The sequence below is a fragment of the Zea mays genome, chromosome 6, assembly GCF_902167145.1.
Source record: "Zea mays cultivar B73 chromosome 6, Zm-B73-REFERENCE-NAM-5.0, whole genome shotgun sequence".
NCBI classification, from domain to species: domain Eukaryota; kingdom Viridiplantae; phylum Streptophyta; class Magnoliopsida; order Poales; family Poaceae; genus Zea; species Zea mays.
Window position 1 is genome coordinate 107278846 of NC_050101.1, and position 18579 is coordinate 107297424.

An 18579-nucleotide genomic window follows, 5' to 3' on the forward strand; every position below is an offset into this window, starting at 1 on the left:
AGACTCACTATAAGTTCAATTCGATCATCAAAAGAATTCTTAAGATATCGAATCTCATGGGAAAGCATGATTTCACTTGTAGTGGGGGATGTAGCGAAGCCATCAGAGAAGTGAGCTCCACTTCTCTCTCCTTGATAACCCTTTGTTGTCATGTATATGAGTTGATTGGCATACCATACAACGACTAGATCTGTGGGGATCCGATTTTTGCCGATGTGTTGGGTGCAACTATTTCGTCGCCTAGATCATACGAAGGAAAAGTAGGCCTATGATTTTTTCTAGTGCACGTATCATCTTATCGATAGACTCACTATAAGTTCAATTCGATCATCAAAAGAATTCTTAAGATATCGAATCTCATGGGAAAGCATGATTTCACTTGTAGTGGGGGATGTAGCGAAGCCATCAGAGAAGTGAGCTCCACTTCTCTCTCCTTGATAACCCTTTGTTGTCATGTATATGAGTTGATTGGCATACCATACAACGACTAGATCTGTGGGGATCCGATTTTTGCCGACGTGTTGGGTGCAACTATTTCGTTGCCTAGATCATACAAAGGAAAGTAGGCCTATGATTTTTTTCTAGTGCACGTATCATCTTATCGATAGACTCACTATAAGTTCAATTCGATCATCGAAAGAATTCTTAAGAGATTGGATCTCGTGGGAAGGCATGATTTCACTTGTATTGGGGTTGCAGCGAAGCCATCAGAGAATCGAGCTCCACTTCTCTCTCCTTGATAACCCTTTGGTGAGGACTAACCGTGAAGTGCAAGGGGTACCACTTCTTCACCTTCTCGCGATTCCAAGCTTGTCATCCTTGTACCTCATCGTCTAACTTTTTCATGTAGTCTTCAAATTCCTTCTACTCAGTTGCTGACAAATTATCTATAGTCTGCGTTGTGTTGTCGTCTAAGAGAACATCGTTGCGATCATGGGAACCGACCATTTGTGCCCCGATTTTAATAGATCTGAACTCACTCATCCCTAGTGGTGTCACCAAAAAGTGTGTTGACACCTTTTTGGATCCAAACATCAATGATCACTAGATCCCGCTAGCTCGTGGGGATCGATACCTTAGGGACCTCTCAGCAAGATGTCGGACGGTCCGCGATAGGTCACCAAACCGTCCGCGGTCGGGCTCCGGACCGACCACCGTGGAGGAGATAACGACACTCTTCTCTGCAGGTGCACGGACCTTCCACGATGACGTAAAGGGCTTTGTGTAGAACCTAGATCTCGCCTCACAAGAGGTATCTCATCAGGAGGATAGATAGTAGGGTTTCTGTGGTATCGACAGGCCACCCAAAGCGTCTTTAGATTACGTAGAGCAGAAGAGAGGTAAAGATTGAGATTTGGGGAACTACAACTAGAGGTACAATACATCTACTTCTAAGGCACGAAGATAAATGATGTTAGATAGATTAGTTCGATTAAATTGTGTGTGTCAATCGGCCGTACCCCTTAATTCATATATAGGGAGAGGTCTGAACCCATTTCTAGGTGGATTCTAATAGTTTCCCCACAGGACATAAGATAACCACACAAGGGATAATGACTCTAACTTAAATTAATCTAGTCACGGACCGTCCAGGGCAACAAAGGCCGTACCATCCGACTGTTTAGGTGCCAAATTTGATGTTCAACGGATGCATTATTGTCTTTACATGTCCATAGTGCTTGTTAGGTTAGAATAAGATTGAAGAGATTAAGGGGCGGAGGATCTCTTCTAACCGAATAAACCCTAAGTTTGCATAAATTAGCGATGTTAGCTAGGTGACAGCGTTACTAAGGGTCTGTTTGGTTGGGCTGTGGCTGTGAAAAAAGTTGCTGTGAGCTGTGAGCTGTGAAAAAAGCTGCTGTAGGCTGTAAGCTGTTAAAAAGCTAAAAACCGTTTGGTGAAAACCACTAAAAGTCGTTAAAAATTCTTCGATATATGTTTTCACAGTTCAATCCAAAAAGCCACTAAAAGCAGGTCCAGGGATGCTTTCAGATTTGCACTACGAGAAAGTCGGCTTTTAGAAAAAGCTGCTTCCTGGATCCAGCCCTTTGGTTGGCTTTTGGCTTTTAGGGGGGCAAAAGCCAAAGCCAAAAGTCAAACCAAACACACCCTAACACTTAGGTGTCAGGATCCGCTGCCCACATGGTAGATGCCACACACCTAGAATCGTAATTTGCAGCATTTGTATTTTCTAACTTATTAGCGCTAAATTAATCTAGTCACGGACCGTCCAGGGCAGCAAAGGCCGGACCATCCGACCGTTTAGGTGCCAAATTTGATGTTCAACGAATGCATTATTGTCTTTACATGTTCATAGTGCTTGTTAGGTTAGAATAAGATTGAAGAGATTAATTAAGGAGGAATAAACCCTATGTTTGCATAAAATTAGCGATGTTAGGTGACAGCGTTACTAACACTGAGGAGTCAGGATCCGCTGCCCACATGGTAGATGCCACACCCAGAATCGTAATTTACAGCATTTGTATTTTCTAATTTAGCGCTAAATTAGAAGATCTCTGGATTTGCCACAAAGCATTAACCAGGACTGGTTAACAGGGTATATGGGACGACGAACACGCGGGTGCGCGGGGACTCATGCTGAAACCGAAAAGGTGCCGAGACGCTCGTGTCACTTGCTCGCGAGTCTCCTGTGATCCGCGACAGGGACCAAACGTCCCGTCACCGCGCCCGCCCGCTGTCTAGCTCGCCCCTAGCTCCTTGCTTCCATCCACTTGGAGGGGGCTAGAAATCATATTTTTTCTTTGTAGTAAATTTTGAAGGGAAAAGGATTGATATATAGAGTCGTGTGTATATGCTTGTGATACCGCAAATTTTATCTTCTTGATGAAGTCTAGCTAGTAAGCTCAAGGGGTCTAAATAAATGATTAGAACAGTACGTATGTGCATAATTGCAGAGGTCATTATATATACATGTGCATGAACCGATCAATATATATTTATATATATAGTAGTGAGATCTCCCGCTCCATCACCGTGTTCCTCTTTCACCTTGGCTCACGTCACGTACCACAAGCAACTGAATTAATATATTGAATCAAAGAAAGAACACGCTCTCGTAGCCTGCTGATAAAATTAAAACAGGTCACGTACGTACGGGGAACGAGATGCGTGTGCGAAGATTAGATATACATATACATATATACGTGCATCGTTGTCAGCCTTTTGCAGTGGTGGGAAGGAAACATCCAAACATCTGCACATCACAAACACAAAGGGGGCAGTAGCTAGCGTTGATCAGCGAAATGCCATGGGCGCCATAGCCATACCACAGTATATATATACCAGCATGCATGATTCCAAGTACGTACCTTGGACACGAAAGGGGTCTTCTGATGGGCGCGCCTCAGCGCGGCGCCCTCCGGCGGCGACGGCACGCGCGGCACAGCCGGCACCCCGGACCTGGCCACCTCCCGGTTCCGCTTCACGTTCTCGAACTGCACCGTGAACCCCTGCGCGGCCGACGAAGCGGTCTGCTCGTCCCACACGCCGAACCTGGGCACGGCCGACGCCCGCTGACGAATGACGATCACATATTCACATGCGCACAGGAACAACCACCGTCAACACCGCCCCACCTGCAATGCAACTGCAGCGTGCGGAGGAATAGTAAGCTAGTTGGTTAAGGCTCCTCACCGGGGCGTTGCTCTGCGGCGAGGCGGACCGCGCCCGTGGCCCCGGCGCCGCGTGGTGCTGCCTGTGCGCGTGCGGAGCTCGGTGGCCGTGGCCGTGGCCGTGCCCGTGCGCGGACGGGGGGTGCTGCTGCTGGTGGCCGCCGCCGCCGCCGTGGTGATGACGGGGCTGCTGCTGCGGGCTCGCGCGTTGCTGTTGCTGGTAGTACTGCGGCGGCGGCGCGAACTTGCTCTGGCGGTCGGACGGCGCGCTGCCGCTGCTCTCCGTTCGCCGGTGGCTCTGCCCGTGGCGCCGCCCCGGCGGCGGCGGCTCGCGGTGGCCTCCTGCGGTCGCCGGCCTCGACGACGACGGCGGGGGGACTCTCCTCATTGGCCCCTCCTCTGGCTCGGGCTCGCGGTCGGGGTCGGGGTCGTTGGGGCTGCGCGGCCGGCGCAGCGGCGGCGCCGTGGCGCCCTTGTTCTCGCGCACCTTGTCGAAGTAGGCCGTGTACCCGGCATCGCCGCTGTCCCAGGTGCCGAACTTGGGCACCGTGGGTCGTTTCTGCAAGTACACGTCGAGTGAGTGAGTGAACAATCCAAGTTTCCATGTTACCATGCACATGATGCGGTGAAACAAACGCCAGACGACAGCAGGGGGAGAAGCATGCACTCACTGCCATGCACACCCGGCCGGAGAAGAACCAAATTAACCCTGCCGGACGACGGCGAGGTCTCGATCGATCTGGTGGTCTGTTTCTCCCCCTTCCCCTGCAGAGAGGAGAGAGAACGAAAGATGCAGCAACGGCACGTCCCCAATTCAAGGTAGGGAGAGAAGGCAGCCGGTGGCAGCTAGCCAAAATTCGGCATTCCTCTAATAATAGGAGGAAGGGGAGGAAGAAGCTGGCAGCCCAATTCGGCAATGGCATTCAACACCTTTTCTTACATTGTCACCTTGCTAAACACATGGAGAACCATTCTCTTGTAGACAACCTTTCTAATATTAATCATATTACGAGGCTAGGAATCCAACAAAGGGGCTACACATAAAAAAACTTTTAATTAGAGTGGCCACAATGGTTTGGTCCATTTGACTCTGCCGCAATGATGTGGTTTTTAATCATAACCCATACTCTCAATTCTGTAGGTTATTTTCAGGGAAACATATTGATTCTGATTTTAGAGACTGTTGCAGAAAGAAGAATCACACAAATAAATCCTCAATATATGCCAATCCTTGGAGGTGATAGATATGGAGATTTTCACAAATCATGGTTGGCGATCCTATACTAGAATTGAGGCTGCTTAAATTGGCTGGATGGTCCGCGATCTAGCGCAGGAGCGACTCCTCCTCTGCGTGAATAGTCCGTGTCTGGGGTTCGGACGGTCCGCGATGGCACAGAGCGTCGTGTTCTTCGAGTAGACCTGGATCTCACATTCCGAGAGGGACCCCGTCGGGGAGAAGAGATCCTAGAGTGTGTCTTGGCATCAGCACGCCACCGAAGGCGCCTCTAGTCGATGTAGAGTCGAAGAGAGGTGAAGATTCGAGGTAGAGAGGGCTAAACTAGGGCTACTCCTAATGCATAAGGTAAAAACGATAAGTATAGTTGATTGTATCGATTGTGGAGGTTCAATCGACTGTATCCCTTCATCTATATAAAGGGGAAGGTCTGGATCCGTTGCAAGTCAATTTTCGAGTTAATCCCGCAGATTTAGCTAATAAATCCTACAAAAAATCCGGAACTGTAACTGATTCTGCGCACATGGATGGTCCGCGTTGCTACGACGAACAGTCCGGACCTACACGGTGCATAAGATTTCGGCCAAATTTTGGTGTTTCAGAACCCAGTGGTTGCCTTTTCACAATTTCAAGAGTCACAACCCATGAAGTTCTCTTTTTTTTTTTACTTACTTACGGCAATAATACACCAATCAAATCGGCTATATGAAACAGTTGTTGCTGCATATAGCAGCAGCAGCTTATTGCTAGCAAGTTCTCAGTGGCGCTTGAAAAACTCCACCATGGGCTTGTATATGAGCTGCGGGGCGTTGTAGCCCATGATGAAGTCGCCGTGCGCGTAGTCAGGCATGTACAGCACCTCGATGTCGTCGCTGTCGTGCTGGCTGAGCAGCGTCCGCAGGAGGTGCCTGGTGTCGGCGACGTCGCCGAGGAAGTCCTGGCCGCCGTGGGTGAGGAAGAGGGGGACGTGGCTTGGGATGGACGAGAGGTTGTAGGTTGGGGGCCGCGTCTGGTTGTAGCGCTTCGTGTTCTCCTTCTCGCTTCCGTAGTCGTACTTCCTGATCGTCTCTTTCCTGACCACTGATCGATGACACACATGGATGTATTTTACACGAGCAACTGGGGAACAGATTCCTTCGTTCCTGATAAAGATTAATTCTTGTGTACGCTGATTCCTGAACGAAGAAGAATAAATAAAAGGATTATATTCTTACGCTGCGACATGTGGATCATGTTCTTGATGGAGCTTGACTGTGGACCGTGCTGCAAGAAGATGCATGTGGTCGAGGTGTTGAGGCAGCAGTCCGGTCCTCCAATCCCGTCAGGAGACCAAATCCATGTCGTAAAAAACGACAGTTAGTATGATCACTGACAAATTAAAGCATTATTAGCAGCTAGGTAGCACTGTTACCTGCTACAGCTGAAAACAAATCATAGCAATCGACCTCTGGGTCGACGCAGACTTTTCCCAACACTTCCTTTGCCACTGGCCTGCCATGCAGAAGAACGTACGTTTTGCAGCAGTTGACTAACTTGCTAGGGTTGAGAGAGAGATGAAAGGCAGCGATGCTACGGCATGTAATCTGTGTTCTTCTTCTTCCTAGCTAGCAGTACGGAAACAAACACAAGAAGCTGTAGAAGAGATGCCCTGCAAACCCACCCAACAGGGTTGAACTCGTGATAACCTAGCATGTGAATCGTCTGCATGGTACAAAAACACCAAACATGACCATTCTAATCGACAATAAGATCGAACACGCGTACGGATCAGGTCCATGTTAATAACTTACTTCTGCGAGGAAGATGCGAGTGGCGAGCAGGATGAGCCTCGATTCCATGCTGTTGAGATAAGCGATTGGGCAGAGCAACGCGGCTGATCGCACAATGTCTGTTAACCTGTTCTCCGAGAAGGCCGCAAGAATAATCAAGGTCCCCTAGAAAAAAAAACAGAGAGCAAAAGTTTCAGCATATCCTCCTCTCCAATCCAAACAGTCACAAGACCCAATTCGATATATTCATGATTACCAGGGAGTGACCAACGTAGTGGACTTTCATGCCTCCTGTTCTGTTATAGACGAACTCAAGCACAGCAGGAAGATCATAGTCAGCAAGCTGGTCCCATGTCCAGTCCCAAAAGGCCTGCACGCAAAGAGGACACCAGCATTTTTTTTTTCAGTGAAATATTTTGGCTGTCATACGGTTTCTTGACCAAATTTCAAGCTATATAAGCTAGAGATGCGAAGGTATGTAACCGGGTCTTGTGGGGAGAGGGTGGTGTGCCTGCGGCTGGACTCTGTTCCGCGAGAGTTGGCGATCCAAACATCAAACCCACCATCAGCCAAGATGAAGCCCAGTGATTGTTTTGGTGTGCTCAGTACCCAGCAGAAACCATCCTGCCAAACCAACAGATGATCACATGTGTTGCAGATCGTGCATATGATCATATAAACCACTGTTTTATACTATACATGACACTGTTTACAGATTGAAATAAAAGGTGAGATAGAGAACAGACAGAGAGTGCTCGACGGTCTTGTCTTACCACCAGTAGCCCATGGAACAGTAGTACTGGTGTCCTCGTCATCTCGGTGGCACCAGAGAGACCATAGGGGATCCTCTTTAAGCTAAGGATGTAGCCATCCTCCGTTGTCACATGGTATTCCTCACATGGATAGCCGTAAGCTGCTACTCGGGACCTGCACATACCTAAGGGATGAGGTTGTGGGGGGCATTTGTCATCACTAATATCGTCTGTAGAATTCCGCATCCTGCTGCTTGAGCTGAGAACAGTTTGCAGGTTCATCAAGCAGCAGGCAATGATGGAAAGAGCCAGGAACGGTAGATAGAGATCCTTCTGAGCCATCTCGATCGATCGATCTGTTGAGAACTATGATTTCCGGCACTAGAACTGAAACTTCTGCAGGGATGGCCTCTGAATGACACTGGGTTTCTAGCTTCATCACTGCATGCATGCGTTGTAAGGAACGACACTAACTTATAGAACAGGCTTACTTATCGGCTATTGTTTTCTCTCAGAAGCATGAGCACGGGAAAGTGTGATTGAATGACCATGCATGAGCTAATCAGTTGAAAAAAAAACAGAAGTAGTTGTCACAATACCAATTAATCATGCCATCTTGATGATGAGAAATGAACACGCCGTAGATCTCACTTCACAACAATTCTGTGATCCCATTTTCTGTTCAAGCCGTTAGGAAGAATGTTGTAGACGAAAAGACTACATTATCTATTATTTGTACCAGTGTAACTTATTATTTTGCAATTTAGAACATTCGGGTATATCATATCACTGGAGCATGCTATCATGATGTCCTTGATATATGCCAAATTCATCAGTTCTGCATGAGCATTACATTATATACTATTATACTAGGGTGCTGTTTGGATAGAAGGACGTCTTCGGACAGAACGAACCATTCTATCTAAGACCATCTCCTCTAATAACACCACCCGACCCCACCCCACCTAGGGTGAAATTGTTGTCCAACAGCCTCAAAGATGAGGGACAAAATAAACTCCCTCATAAATGGGGTGAGTTCTAATCTCTCATAATCTTTAATTACTTTATTTCTTTATGATGTTAACTTTTTTAAGCATCATAACCTGATAATAATGTATATTATGATAGTACAAATAGTCTATGATTTCTTATAATAAATAACTGAATTATAGTATATATAGTGAATGGTTGGAGACATTCTATATATGAGAAAAATATTTTTTAGGATAATATAATAAAATACAATAGAAAGTATATGTCGGCGTATCGGACCCGGGGCTCCCTGGACCGACGAGTAAATTTGTCGCTGCGTGCCCCTACCCAGATGGGTTGGCGCGGGATGGAACACAAGTGGAGGAATGAGACTTGTATTATCCTGCACCACGGTGCTTGTAGTAGGGGTTACAAGCCTTGCGAGAGAGCGAGGGCGAGAGAGGGCGAGTAGCAGAGAGCGAGAGAGAGAGAGGGTCCGGCCCCTGCCCGTCTTCTCCCGCCGTGCGTTCGTATGTTGGTATGCTCGTCCCTCTGTCCCTCTTTTTTCCTCTGTGGGTCCCTGGACACCCCCTTTTATAGACGTAAGGAGATGCCCAGCTGTACAATGGGGTGTAGCTGGGAGCTAACGTGGCTGGCAGGGAAGTGCCCTGAGCCCTGTACAGATAACAACGTGGCCGTTGGGGGGACGTCTCGAGTCCTGTAGATATAGTATCGTGGCCGTCAGAGAAATGCCTTGAGCCCTGTAGCAGTACAACTGTTGGTGCTGTATGGATCCTGCTGACGTCTCCTTGCTTCCGTAGGGGGCTTGAGAACCACCGACGTCATGGTTGCATGAAGGAAACCACCATCGTCTATTACCGGGGTAAGCTGGATGGGACGCCGGTCTTGTTCCTTCGTAGCCTGAGCTAGCTAGGAGTAGGGTAATGATGCATCCCTCGTGGCGTGGTTGATCCGAGCCAGAGGTCAGGCGAGGTGGCGACTCCTCCGAGGCCGAGGCTGGGGCCGAGACCCAGGGTCGGGCGAGGCGGAGATTTCCTCCCGAGGCCGGGCCCTGGGGTCGGGCGAGGCGGAGCTTCCTGTTGCGCCCGAGGCTGAACTCGGCCGTTGTCGGTGTCGCCCGGGTGGTTGGCACAGCAGCCGGAGCGGGGCGAGCGGCGCTGTTTTCCTGTCAGATCGGTCAGTGAAAGGGCAAAGTGACTGCAGTCACTTTGACCTTGTCGACTGAGGCGCGCGTGTCAGGATAAGGTGTCAGACGACCCCAGCATTAAATGCGCATGCAACACGGTCGGCTGGTAAGGCGTTTTGGCCAAAGTCGCTTGCACGACAAGGCTTGCCTTTGGCTGAGCCGAGGGTGCGCTCACTGTTTGAGGAGACCCTCGGGCGAGACGTGGATTCGTCCGGGACCACTGTTCCGCCCGAGGCCGGGCTCGGGCGAGGTGAGACCGTGTCCCCTGGTAGACGAAGCCTTGACTTTGACCCGAGCCGTCAGTCTTCACGGTTTGCTCTGAAGGTGTTTACCAGCCGTGATTAGGAGTGGTGGGGGTACCCCTAATTACGGTACCCGACAGTAGCCCCCGAGCCTCGAGGGGAGTGGTGATGCTCGCTTCGAGGCTCTGCCGCATTCTTGGTGAGGGGACCGGCCTTTCTCGGTTAAACTTTGTTCCGACGGGTGCGCGCGAGCGCACCCGCCGGGTTTAGCCCCCGAGGCCTCGGAGGAGTGGTTTGACTACTCTGAGGTCTTAACGCTTTTCGTGATGCCTCGGCCGGTCCTGTTGTTCCCTCATGCGGCCTGGCCATAGCCCGGGTGCTCGATCAGGTTCCGAGTTTTTGAGCTGGTTTGTTGACGCTGTCAACAGTTTGGCCGTAGCCGGGTGCGAGAGCAGCCCCCGAGCCTCTGCACGGAGCGAGAGGACGATCAAGGACTGTCTTGACTTCTATTATACGCCCCTTCGTCGCCTTTCCGCAAGGAGGAAGGGGGGAAGCGCCATGTTACCCTCGGAGGGCACCGATCATGGTGTTTCCGGTGAGCTGCTAACGGGTGATCCGAGTGGACGCCCGTGCCCCGTTCGTTAAGGGTCGGCTAGTGGCCCAGAGGCGCGCTCCAAAAGTACCTGCAGGTGATTCGCTGGACCCGGACCCTTTTCGACAGGGTCCGAGGGCTCGATGCCTCCCTCCGGTTGGATTCCATTACGAGTCGTTCCCGCTGGTCTCGGAAATGTCCTAGGGTACCTCGGGAGCGTAGCCTGAGCCTCGGCCATGTATCGGACGTACCCAGGGTCATCCCTCACTCTGCGTGTTCTGGGGCGGCTGTCGAACCCCTTCGAGGGGCTAGCCTGCGAACCCCTGATCAGTAGTGGGCGCGGAGCCCGAGTGCTCTGGGGCGGCTGTCGAACCCTTCCGAGGGGCCAGCCTTCGAACCCCTGATCAGTAATGGGCACGGAGCCCGGGTGCTCTAGGGAGGCTGTCGAACCCTTCCGAGGGGCTAGCCTTTGAACCCCTGATCAGTAGGAGGGCTCAGGGGCCCATTTCCTTCGCGGGGAAGGATCCTTTCCGAAATATCCCCCTTCCCAGTCCCCTGTGGCAAGAGAGAGAAAGGAAACGGAAAAGGATATGAATTCAAAAAGTCGTGGCGCACCTTTTTCGATGCGGCCTTTATGGCGGAGGTGAAACGTTGCCTGCTTCGCCCGCTTCGCCCGCCAGTGGTGTCGCTCCCCTGCTAGGGAGTTAATGCGACGGGACGGGCGATTCGCCGGGCGGCCGTTGCGCGTGCGCAGGCCGTTCGAGGAACGGGGCACGGGCGCGTCGTCCTTACGCCGTGGGAGAGGGCTCCCCCGCTGCTTCAGGAAAAGACGCGAGCCTGGGGGTGATCTGACCGCTGCTTCCGCCCGTCTGTTGCAGCAGTTATTGCTGGTCCACTTTTGGCCACATCAACTGCTGTGCCTACCCCCGCGGCTGACTGACCCGTGACCGCTGCACCCAATCGGCACTGTTGGGTCACGCGTGGGGCCGCCTCGAGTCGCGGCACTGGTTCTGTAGTCGAGAAGTCGTGGCATTGGCGCAGGTGGCGGTGCAGTTTTTTCGCACGTAGTGACCGTCGTGCCGGTTGCATGGTAGGTGGGACCGGGCCTTCGTGCTGGTCCACCGGAAGTGACGAAGTCGAAAGGGTGCATAACCGTGGGGCGGTTGCATGCTCCCAGCGTGGTGGCTCGCCCCTTCGTCCGCTGGTTCCGGCGAGGAGGAGGGAACGCTTATAACCGTAGGGCGGTTTCATGCCTTTCGTGCGGCGGTTTGCCTCCTTCGCGTCTTGGGTCAGCTCACACGACGTGTGGGGCCCAACCCCTGTGTCGTAGGGGGAGAACCCTGGAGCACGTCGGTGGAGACTTTGCCTGTGACGCTAAGGGGTGCAAGTGAGGAGATCTGCCTATAAAAGGGGATCGATCCCCCGGGCAGTGGCCATGCCTTCGTTCTCCCCTCATATGTTGCGCCCTTCCACCTTTCGAACCCCTGGATGGGGCGCACCGGCGTCGCCTTGCTCTTGCTGTCGTTGGAGGAGCGCGGCCTCGTGGAGATTGGCGCTCTTCAGCCATCGCTCGGCTTCAAGGATTTTCGTCATGCAGCCCGGCTGCATTCCCTCACCAATGGTCATCCATAGGGATGATCACCAGCCTGGTGGTGGGGAGAAGCAAGCCGGGCTGCGACCTCCGCCCCGCCCTCAGCTTCAAGGATCTTCGTCATCCAGGCTGAGGCGGAGGAGCGCACCGAGTGGGGGGTCGCCTCCACGTGGGTCGGTGACCCTTTTCTTTCCCCAGCGTTCGGGGGAGAAGGGCATCCTCTAGCCCCACGGAGGCATCCTCCAGCCATACGGGGGAAGGCGTACTGCTACTCCCTGGCCAGGGTGCAGCTTTCCGTCCTCCACCCGGGCGGCGGTCGTGCCGCGCGCGGGCCAGCCACGTCCAGGTCCTCCTCGCACCGTCAGCTGCGCCCGGGGGTCGCTCAGCACGTCGTACGACGCGAGGGCGGTACTCGTGTTCTGGGACGGCCTCGACGAGGATGGGAGTGAGGACCTACCGGTGCGCTTTGGGGCGGCCGTTGTTCACCGGCGCGGTGTTGGTGGGCAGGTGGCCGCTGTCGTCGGTGCTGAGGTGGTGATCGCCATAGGTGAGGCTTCCTCTTGCACCAGCGGTTGTCTCTACCGATGAGACCGTCGGTGCCACCTGCGCTCCAGGCCTCCGGCTCTTTAGCTTTAATGGCTGGTTCTCGTCCTCCGTGAGGGACGTGAACGAAGGCCCTTCAGCAGTAGCGTTTGCCCCGAGGCCATCGCTGCTGCTGTCTAGCCGCTCGAGACAGAGGTCGTTGTCGCTGCTGCCGCAGAGGTCGCCGGCGAGTCGCTTGGAGTTTGTTATCCCGTGGGTCCCCTGGTGTGGAGGTTGTTCATACCCGCGGGAATGGAACCAGAGTCCCGTTTGTAAGGGAATATACTGGGTCTTTGCCTGGGCAAAATGTAACTGCTTCAAAGACTTAGACATTTGTCGTAGGCCAGGAGAACCGCCGAGGGTCCTGCCGACGTCTAAGTCTATGTAGCATAGTTACCCCAAGCATATGTATTTGTTCTTTGTGGCTGTCGAAGCCTGAACATTTGGGTATTTGAGTATAAAGCTGTGTTTCTTCCTCATTTCGAGCACTAGGACTTGCCTGTCGGTGGCTGAACCACTTAACCGAGTGTGAGTTGCCTTGCGCGGAAGGTGACGAGTGAGGTATCCGTATCCCGGAGGCGTAGGAGTCCCTCGACTCGGTCGACCTTGCCGCTTAAAGCCTCTCTTGCTCGGTTTTAGAACCTTCGGCTACTCTGCGATGAGCTGAAGCTGAAGGCAGCGGTGGCGTGGACAGAGGCGATGTCGGCTCAGACAGAGGCTTTCTCGGCACGGGAGCAGGTGGCTTCCCAGGCCGGGAAGGTGCAACATCGGTAGCTGGGGTTTGGCCAGATCACCTGCGAGCAGGGCCAATCCCAGAGCCAAGCCGCCGAAACTGTGAGCCGGGTTGAGATCCTCGGGGGACGGCTGGCTGGGGCTTCAGAGCGGCCGGCCGAGGCGCCTGCTCGCTTCGCCGTCTAAGGCTAGGCCAGATTCCGCCGAGGGTGGAAACAACGCCGAGGGTGCCGCTCCTCCCCCTGCTGATGTTTGAGCCTGCATGAACAGTTCGTCTGAAGTATGCGTATGTTTTTTGCGACCACCGAGGCCTAAACATATTTAGCACTCATATTATAAAGCTGCGTTTTCTTTCCTCTTGTTTCGAGCATTTAGGACTTGTTCGTCGGCAGCAGAATCGCATTATCTGAGCGAGAGTTACTTTTCGCGGAAGGTGACGAGTGAGGTATCCGTATCCCGGAGGCGTAGGAGTCCCTCGGCTCGGTCGGCCTTGCCGCTTACGTGCTCTCTCACCCGTTCGCAGGACCCTACTATCGATATAGTCGAAAAATGCACGAAAGTTGTTTTCTACCCAAGCGTTAGGACTTGTTCGGTAGCAGGATCGCTTATCCGAGCGAGAGTTACTTTTCGCGGAAGGTGATGAGTGAGGTATCCGTATCCCGGAGGCGTAGGAGTCCCTCGGCTCGGTCGGCCTTGCCGCTTACGTGCTCTCTCACCTGTTCGCAGGACCCTGCTATCGATATAGTCAAAAGCACGAAAGTTGTTTCGGTAGAAAACTTTTTCGAGGAAAATTTTGACGCAGAGGGGGGGTCCCCCTTCTAGCCCTCGAGGGAGGGTCGGGCTTGGCCGAGGCAAGGCTGACCCTTCCTTGACGGTTAGACTTTATTTAAACGCGTAAAAACGAGGAACATGAACGACTTGAAACATTTTAAGGGTAGAAGCGACGTAGCTGTTCGATGTTCCAAGCGTTGCTGTAGACCTCGCCTTGATCGTTGGCCAGCTTGTATGTTCCGGGCTTCAAGATCTTGGCGATGATGAATAGCCCTTCCCAGGGGGGAGTAAGCTTGTGGCGCCCACGAGCGTCTTGTCGCAGCCGAAGCACCAAGTCTCCCACTTGGAAGCCTCGGGGCCGAACCATTCGGGCGTGGTAGCGTCGTAGAGACTGCTGATATCGCGCCAAGTGTAGTAAGGCAACGTCCAAGCTTCTTCGAGCTGGTCCAGCGAGTCCTCTCGGCTGATCTGGTTGCTTCGGTCGTCGTACGTCTTCGTCCTCGGAGAACCGTATTCTAAGTCCGTGGGGAGGACGGCCTCGACCCCATAGACTAGAAAGAACGGCGTGAAGCCCGTGGCCCGGCTCGGCGTCGTCCTCAGACTCTAGACCACCGAGGGTAGCTTCTTCATCCATCGCTTGCTAAACTTGTTGAGGTCGTTGTAGATCCTGGGTTTAAGTCCTTGCAAAATCATACCGTTGGCACGCTCCACCTGCCCATTCGTCATGGGGTGAGCTACGGCGGCCCAGTCCACACGGATGTGGTGGTCCTCGCAGAAGTCCAGGAACTTTTCCCAGTGAACTGCGTGCCATTGTCGGTGATGATAGCATTCGGGACTCCAAAGCGATGGATGATATTGGTGAAGAACGCCACCGCCTGCTCGGACCTGATACTGTTTAAGGGTCGGACCTCGATCCACTTGGAGAATTTGTCGATGGCGACCACCAGGTGCGTGAAGCCCCCGGGTGCCTTCTGCAAGGGGCCGACGAGGTCCAGACCCCACACAGCAAATGGCCAAGTGATAGGTATCGTCTGCAGGGCCTGAGCGGGCAGGTGTGTCTGCTTTGCATAGAATTGACACCCCCGGTAGGAGCGCACAATCCTAGTGGCGGTAGCCACCGCAGTTGGCCAGTAGAAGCCTTGTCGGAAGGCATTTCCCACGAGGGCTCGAGGTGCGGCATGGTGGCCACAAGCCCCCGAGTGTATTTCTTGTAACAGCTCTTGTCCTTGGGCGACGGAGATGCATCGCTGGAGGATGCCCGAGGGACTGCGGTGATAGAGCTCCCTTTCATCACGCAGCAAAACGAATGACTTGGCGCGCCGAGCCAGTCGCCGAGCTTTGGCCTTGTCGAGGGGCAGCTCTCCTCGGAGGAGATATTCCAGGTACGGGGTCTGCCAGTTCGGGACCGGTGTGACCCCATTCCGCTCTCCCTCGACGCGCAGGGCGTCACCCTCAGCGGCCGAGGGCACCTCGGGCTCGGTCGAGGCTTCCTCGGGCTTGGCTGAGGGTATCTCGGGCGTGTCGTCGATCTTGATGGAGGGTTGATGTATATCCCTGGAGAAGACGTCCGGGGGAACCGGTGTCCGCCCCGAGGCTATTTTAGCCAGCTCATCCGCAGTCTCATTGAATCGTCGAGCGACGTGGTTGAGTTCTAGCCTGTAGAACTTGTCCTCCAGGCGTCAAACTTCATGGCAGTAGGCCTCCATCTTCCGATTGTAGCAGTGGGAGTTCTTCATGACTTGGTCAATGACAAGCTGCGAGTCGCCACGAGCGTCGAGGCGCCGAACCCCTAGCTCGACGGCGATGCGCAGCCCATTAACCAATGCTTCATACTCGGCCACGTTGTTTGACGCCAGAAAATGAAGGCGGATCATGTAGCGAAGATGTTTTCCGAGGGGTGAGATGAAGAGCAAGCCCACGCCTGCCCCAGTTTTCATCAGCGACCCGTCGAAGTACATGGTCCAAAGCTCGGGTTAGATTGGAGTCGTCGGTAACTGGGTGTCAGTCCACTCAGCTAGGAAGTCGGCCAAGACTTGGGATTTTATGGCCTTTCGAGGGGCGAATGAAAGTGTTTCGCCCATGAGTTCCACTGCCCATTTCGCTATCCTACCCAAGGCCTCTCGGGACTGGATGATCTCTCCCAGAGGAAAGGATGACACCACAGTCACCGGGTGAGACTCGAAGTAGTGTCGCAGCTTCCGCCGTGTCAGAATCACTGCGTAGAGCAGCTTTTGGATCTGCGGGTAGCGGATTTTGGTCTCGAATAGCACTTCGCTGATGAAGTAGACTGGCCTCTGAACGAGCAGTGTATGCCCTTCTTCTCGTCTATCGACTACGACCGCGGCGCTGACCACCTGAGTGGTTGCGGCTACGTAGATCAAGAGGGCTTCTCCCGCAGCGGGGGGCACCAAGATGGGTGCATTTGTAAGGAGCGCCTTCAAGTTCCCGAGGGCTTCCTCGGCCTCGGGGGTCCAAGTGAAGCGCTGGGTCTTCCTTAAGAGGCGATACAGGGGCAATCCTTTTTCGCCAAGGCGTGAGATGAAACGGCTCAGAGCCGCAAGGCATCCCATGACCCTCTGTACTCCTTTCAAATCTTTTATCGGTCCCATGTTGGTGATGGCCGCGATTTTCTCCGGGTTGGCCTCTATGCCCCGCTCGGAGACGATGAACCCCAGGAGCATGCCTCGGGGGACTCTGAAGACACACTTCTCGGGGTTGAGTTTCACGCCTTTAGCTCTCAGACACTTGAATGTCGTTTCAAGGTCAAAGAGGAGGATGGAGGCTTTCTTCGTCTTGACAACGATGTCATCGATGTAAGCCTCAACCGTTCTGCAGATGTGTTCTCCGAACACATGGTTCATGCACCTCTGGTAGGTGGCGCCTGCATTCCTCAAACCAAATGGCATTGTAGTGTAATAATACATGCCAAAAGGTGTGATAAAAGAAGTCGCGAGCTGGTCGGACTCTTTCATCTTGATTTGGTGATAGCCTGAGTAGGCGTCGAGGAATGACAGGGTTTTGCACCCAGCAGTGGAGTCCACAATTTGATCGATGCGAGGCAGAGGGTAGGGAACCTTCGGACATGCTTTGTTTAGACCAGTGTAGTCTACGCACATCCTCCATTTCCCATCCTTTTTCCTTATAAGAACAAGGTTAGCTAACCATTCGGGATGGAATACCTCTTTGATGAACCCTGCCGCGAGTAGCTTGTGGATCTCCTCGCCTATGGCCCTGCGCTTTCCTTCGTCAAAACGGCGCAGGGCCTGCTTCACGGGTCGGGCTCCAGCTTTGATGTCCAGTGAGTGCTCGGCGACATCCCTTGGTATGCCTGGCATGTCCGAGGGACTCCACGCAAAAACTTCGGCGTTTGCGCGGAGAAAGTCGATGAGCACTGCTTCCTATTTGGGGTCGAGCTCGGAGCCAATCCAGACTTTCTTGCTAGCGTCGTTGCTAGGGTTGAGAGAGACGAACTTAACCGCCTCGACTGGTTCGAAGTTGCCGGCATGCCGCTTCGTGTCGAGCGCCTCCTTGGAGGGGCGTTCCAGGTCGGCGATGAGGGCCTCAGACTCGGCGAGGGCCTCAGCGTACTCCACGCATTCCACGTCGCATTCGTACGCGTGGCGATACGTGGGTCCGACGGTGATGATCCCGTTTGGGCTTGGCATCTTGAGCTTGAGGTAGGTGTAGTTGGGGACGACCATGAACTTGGCGTAGCACGGCCTTCCCAACACCGCGTGGTAGGTCCCTCGGAACCCGACCACCTCGAAGGTGAGGGTTTCCTTTCAGAAGTTGGAGGGAGTCCCGAAGCAAACGGGCAAGTCAATCCGTCTGAGGGACAGGATACGCTTTCTGGGTGCGATCCCGTGGAAGGGTGCCGCACCGGCCCGGACCTCGGACCGATCAACCCCCAAGAGTTCTAGGGTCTCGGCGTAGATGATGTTGAGGCTGCTGCCTCCGTCCATGAGGACCTTGGAGAGCCTAACGTTGCTGATGATCGGATCGACGACGAGCGGGTATCTCCCTGGGCTTGGCACGAAGTCAGGGTGGTCACCTTGGTCGAAGGTGATAGGCTTGTCGGACCAGTCTAGGTAGGCTAGCGCTACCACCTTTACCGAGCAGACCTCCCTTGTGGTGCCGAGCCGAGGTGTTCGCCACCTACCAGCCATAAATCATGAAGCAGTTGTGGATCTCTGGGAACTCCTCTTCCTTGCCGCCCTCCTTCTTGTTGTTGCCTTGGCCCTTGCCATCTTCCGCCGGGGGCCCGACCTTATGGAAGTAGCGCCGGAGCATGACACATTCTTCTAGGGTGTGCTTGATGGGACCCTGGTGATAGGGGCACGGCTCCTTGAGCATCTTGTCGAACGCGCCGGCCCCCTCTAGGGGGCTTCCGAGGGTTCCTGTGCTCGGCAACAGCAACAAGATTCGCGTCAGCGGCATTGCGCTTCACTTGCGCCTTCTTCTTGGCCTTCTTCTTTGCGCCACGCTGGGCGGACGCCTTGGGGG

At 53.5% G+C, this 18579-nt stretch overlaps 2 protein-coding genes across 2 annotated transcripts; both read right to left on the minus strand.

Moving 5' to 3' along the window:
- Positions 1 to 3026: 3026 nt before the first annotated feature.
- Positions 3027 to 4389, minus strand: LOC100381670 (uncharacterized). Its single transcript, NM_001174483.1, has 4 exons — positions 4304 to 4389; positions 3655 to 4191; positions 3330 to 3533; positions 3027 to 3214 (listed from the first exon to the last, which is right to left on the minus strand). Exons 1-4 carry the CDS (start codon positions 4307 to 4309, stop codon positions 3176 to 3178), a joined length of 786 nt encoding a protein of 261 aa, NP_001167954.1. The 5' UTR covers positions 4310 to 4389; the 3' UTR covers positions 3027 to 3175.
- Positions 4390 to 5454: 1065 nt separating this feature from the next.
- Positions 5455 to 7884, minus strand: LOC100282622 (triacylglycerol lipase). The gene is made up of 8 exons (NM_001155530.2): positions 7409 to 7884; positions 7119 to 7259; positions 6892 to 7005; positions 6657 to 6800; positions 6527 to 6567; positions 6278 to 6357; positions 6081 to 6176; positions 5455 to 5946 (listed from the first exon to the last, which is right to left on the minus strand). Exons 1-8 carry the CDS (start codon positions 7727 to 7729, stop codon positions 5624 to 5626), a joined length of 1260 nt encoding a protein of 419 aa, NP_001149002.2. The 5' UTR covers positions 7730 to 7884; the 3' UTR covers positions 5455 to 5623.
- Positions 7885 to 18579: the final 10695 nt, after the last annotated feature.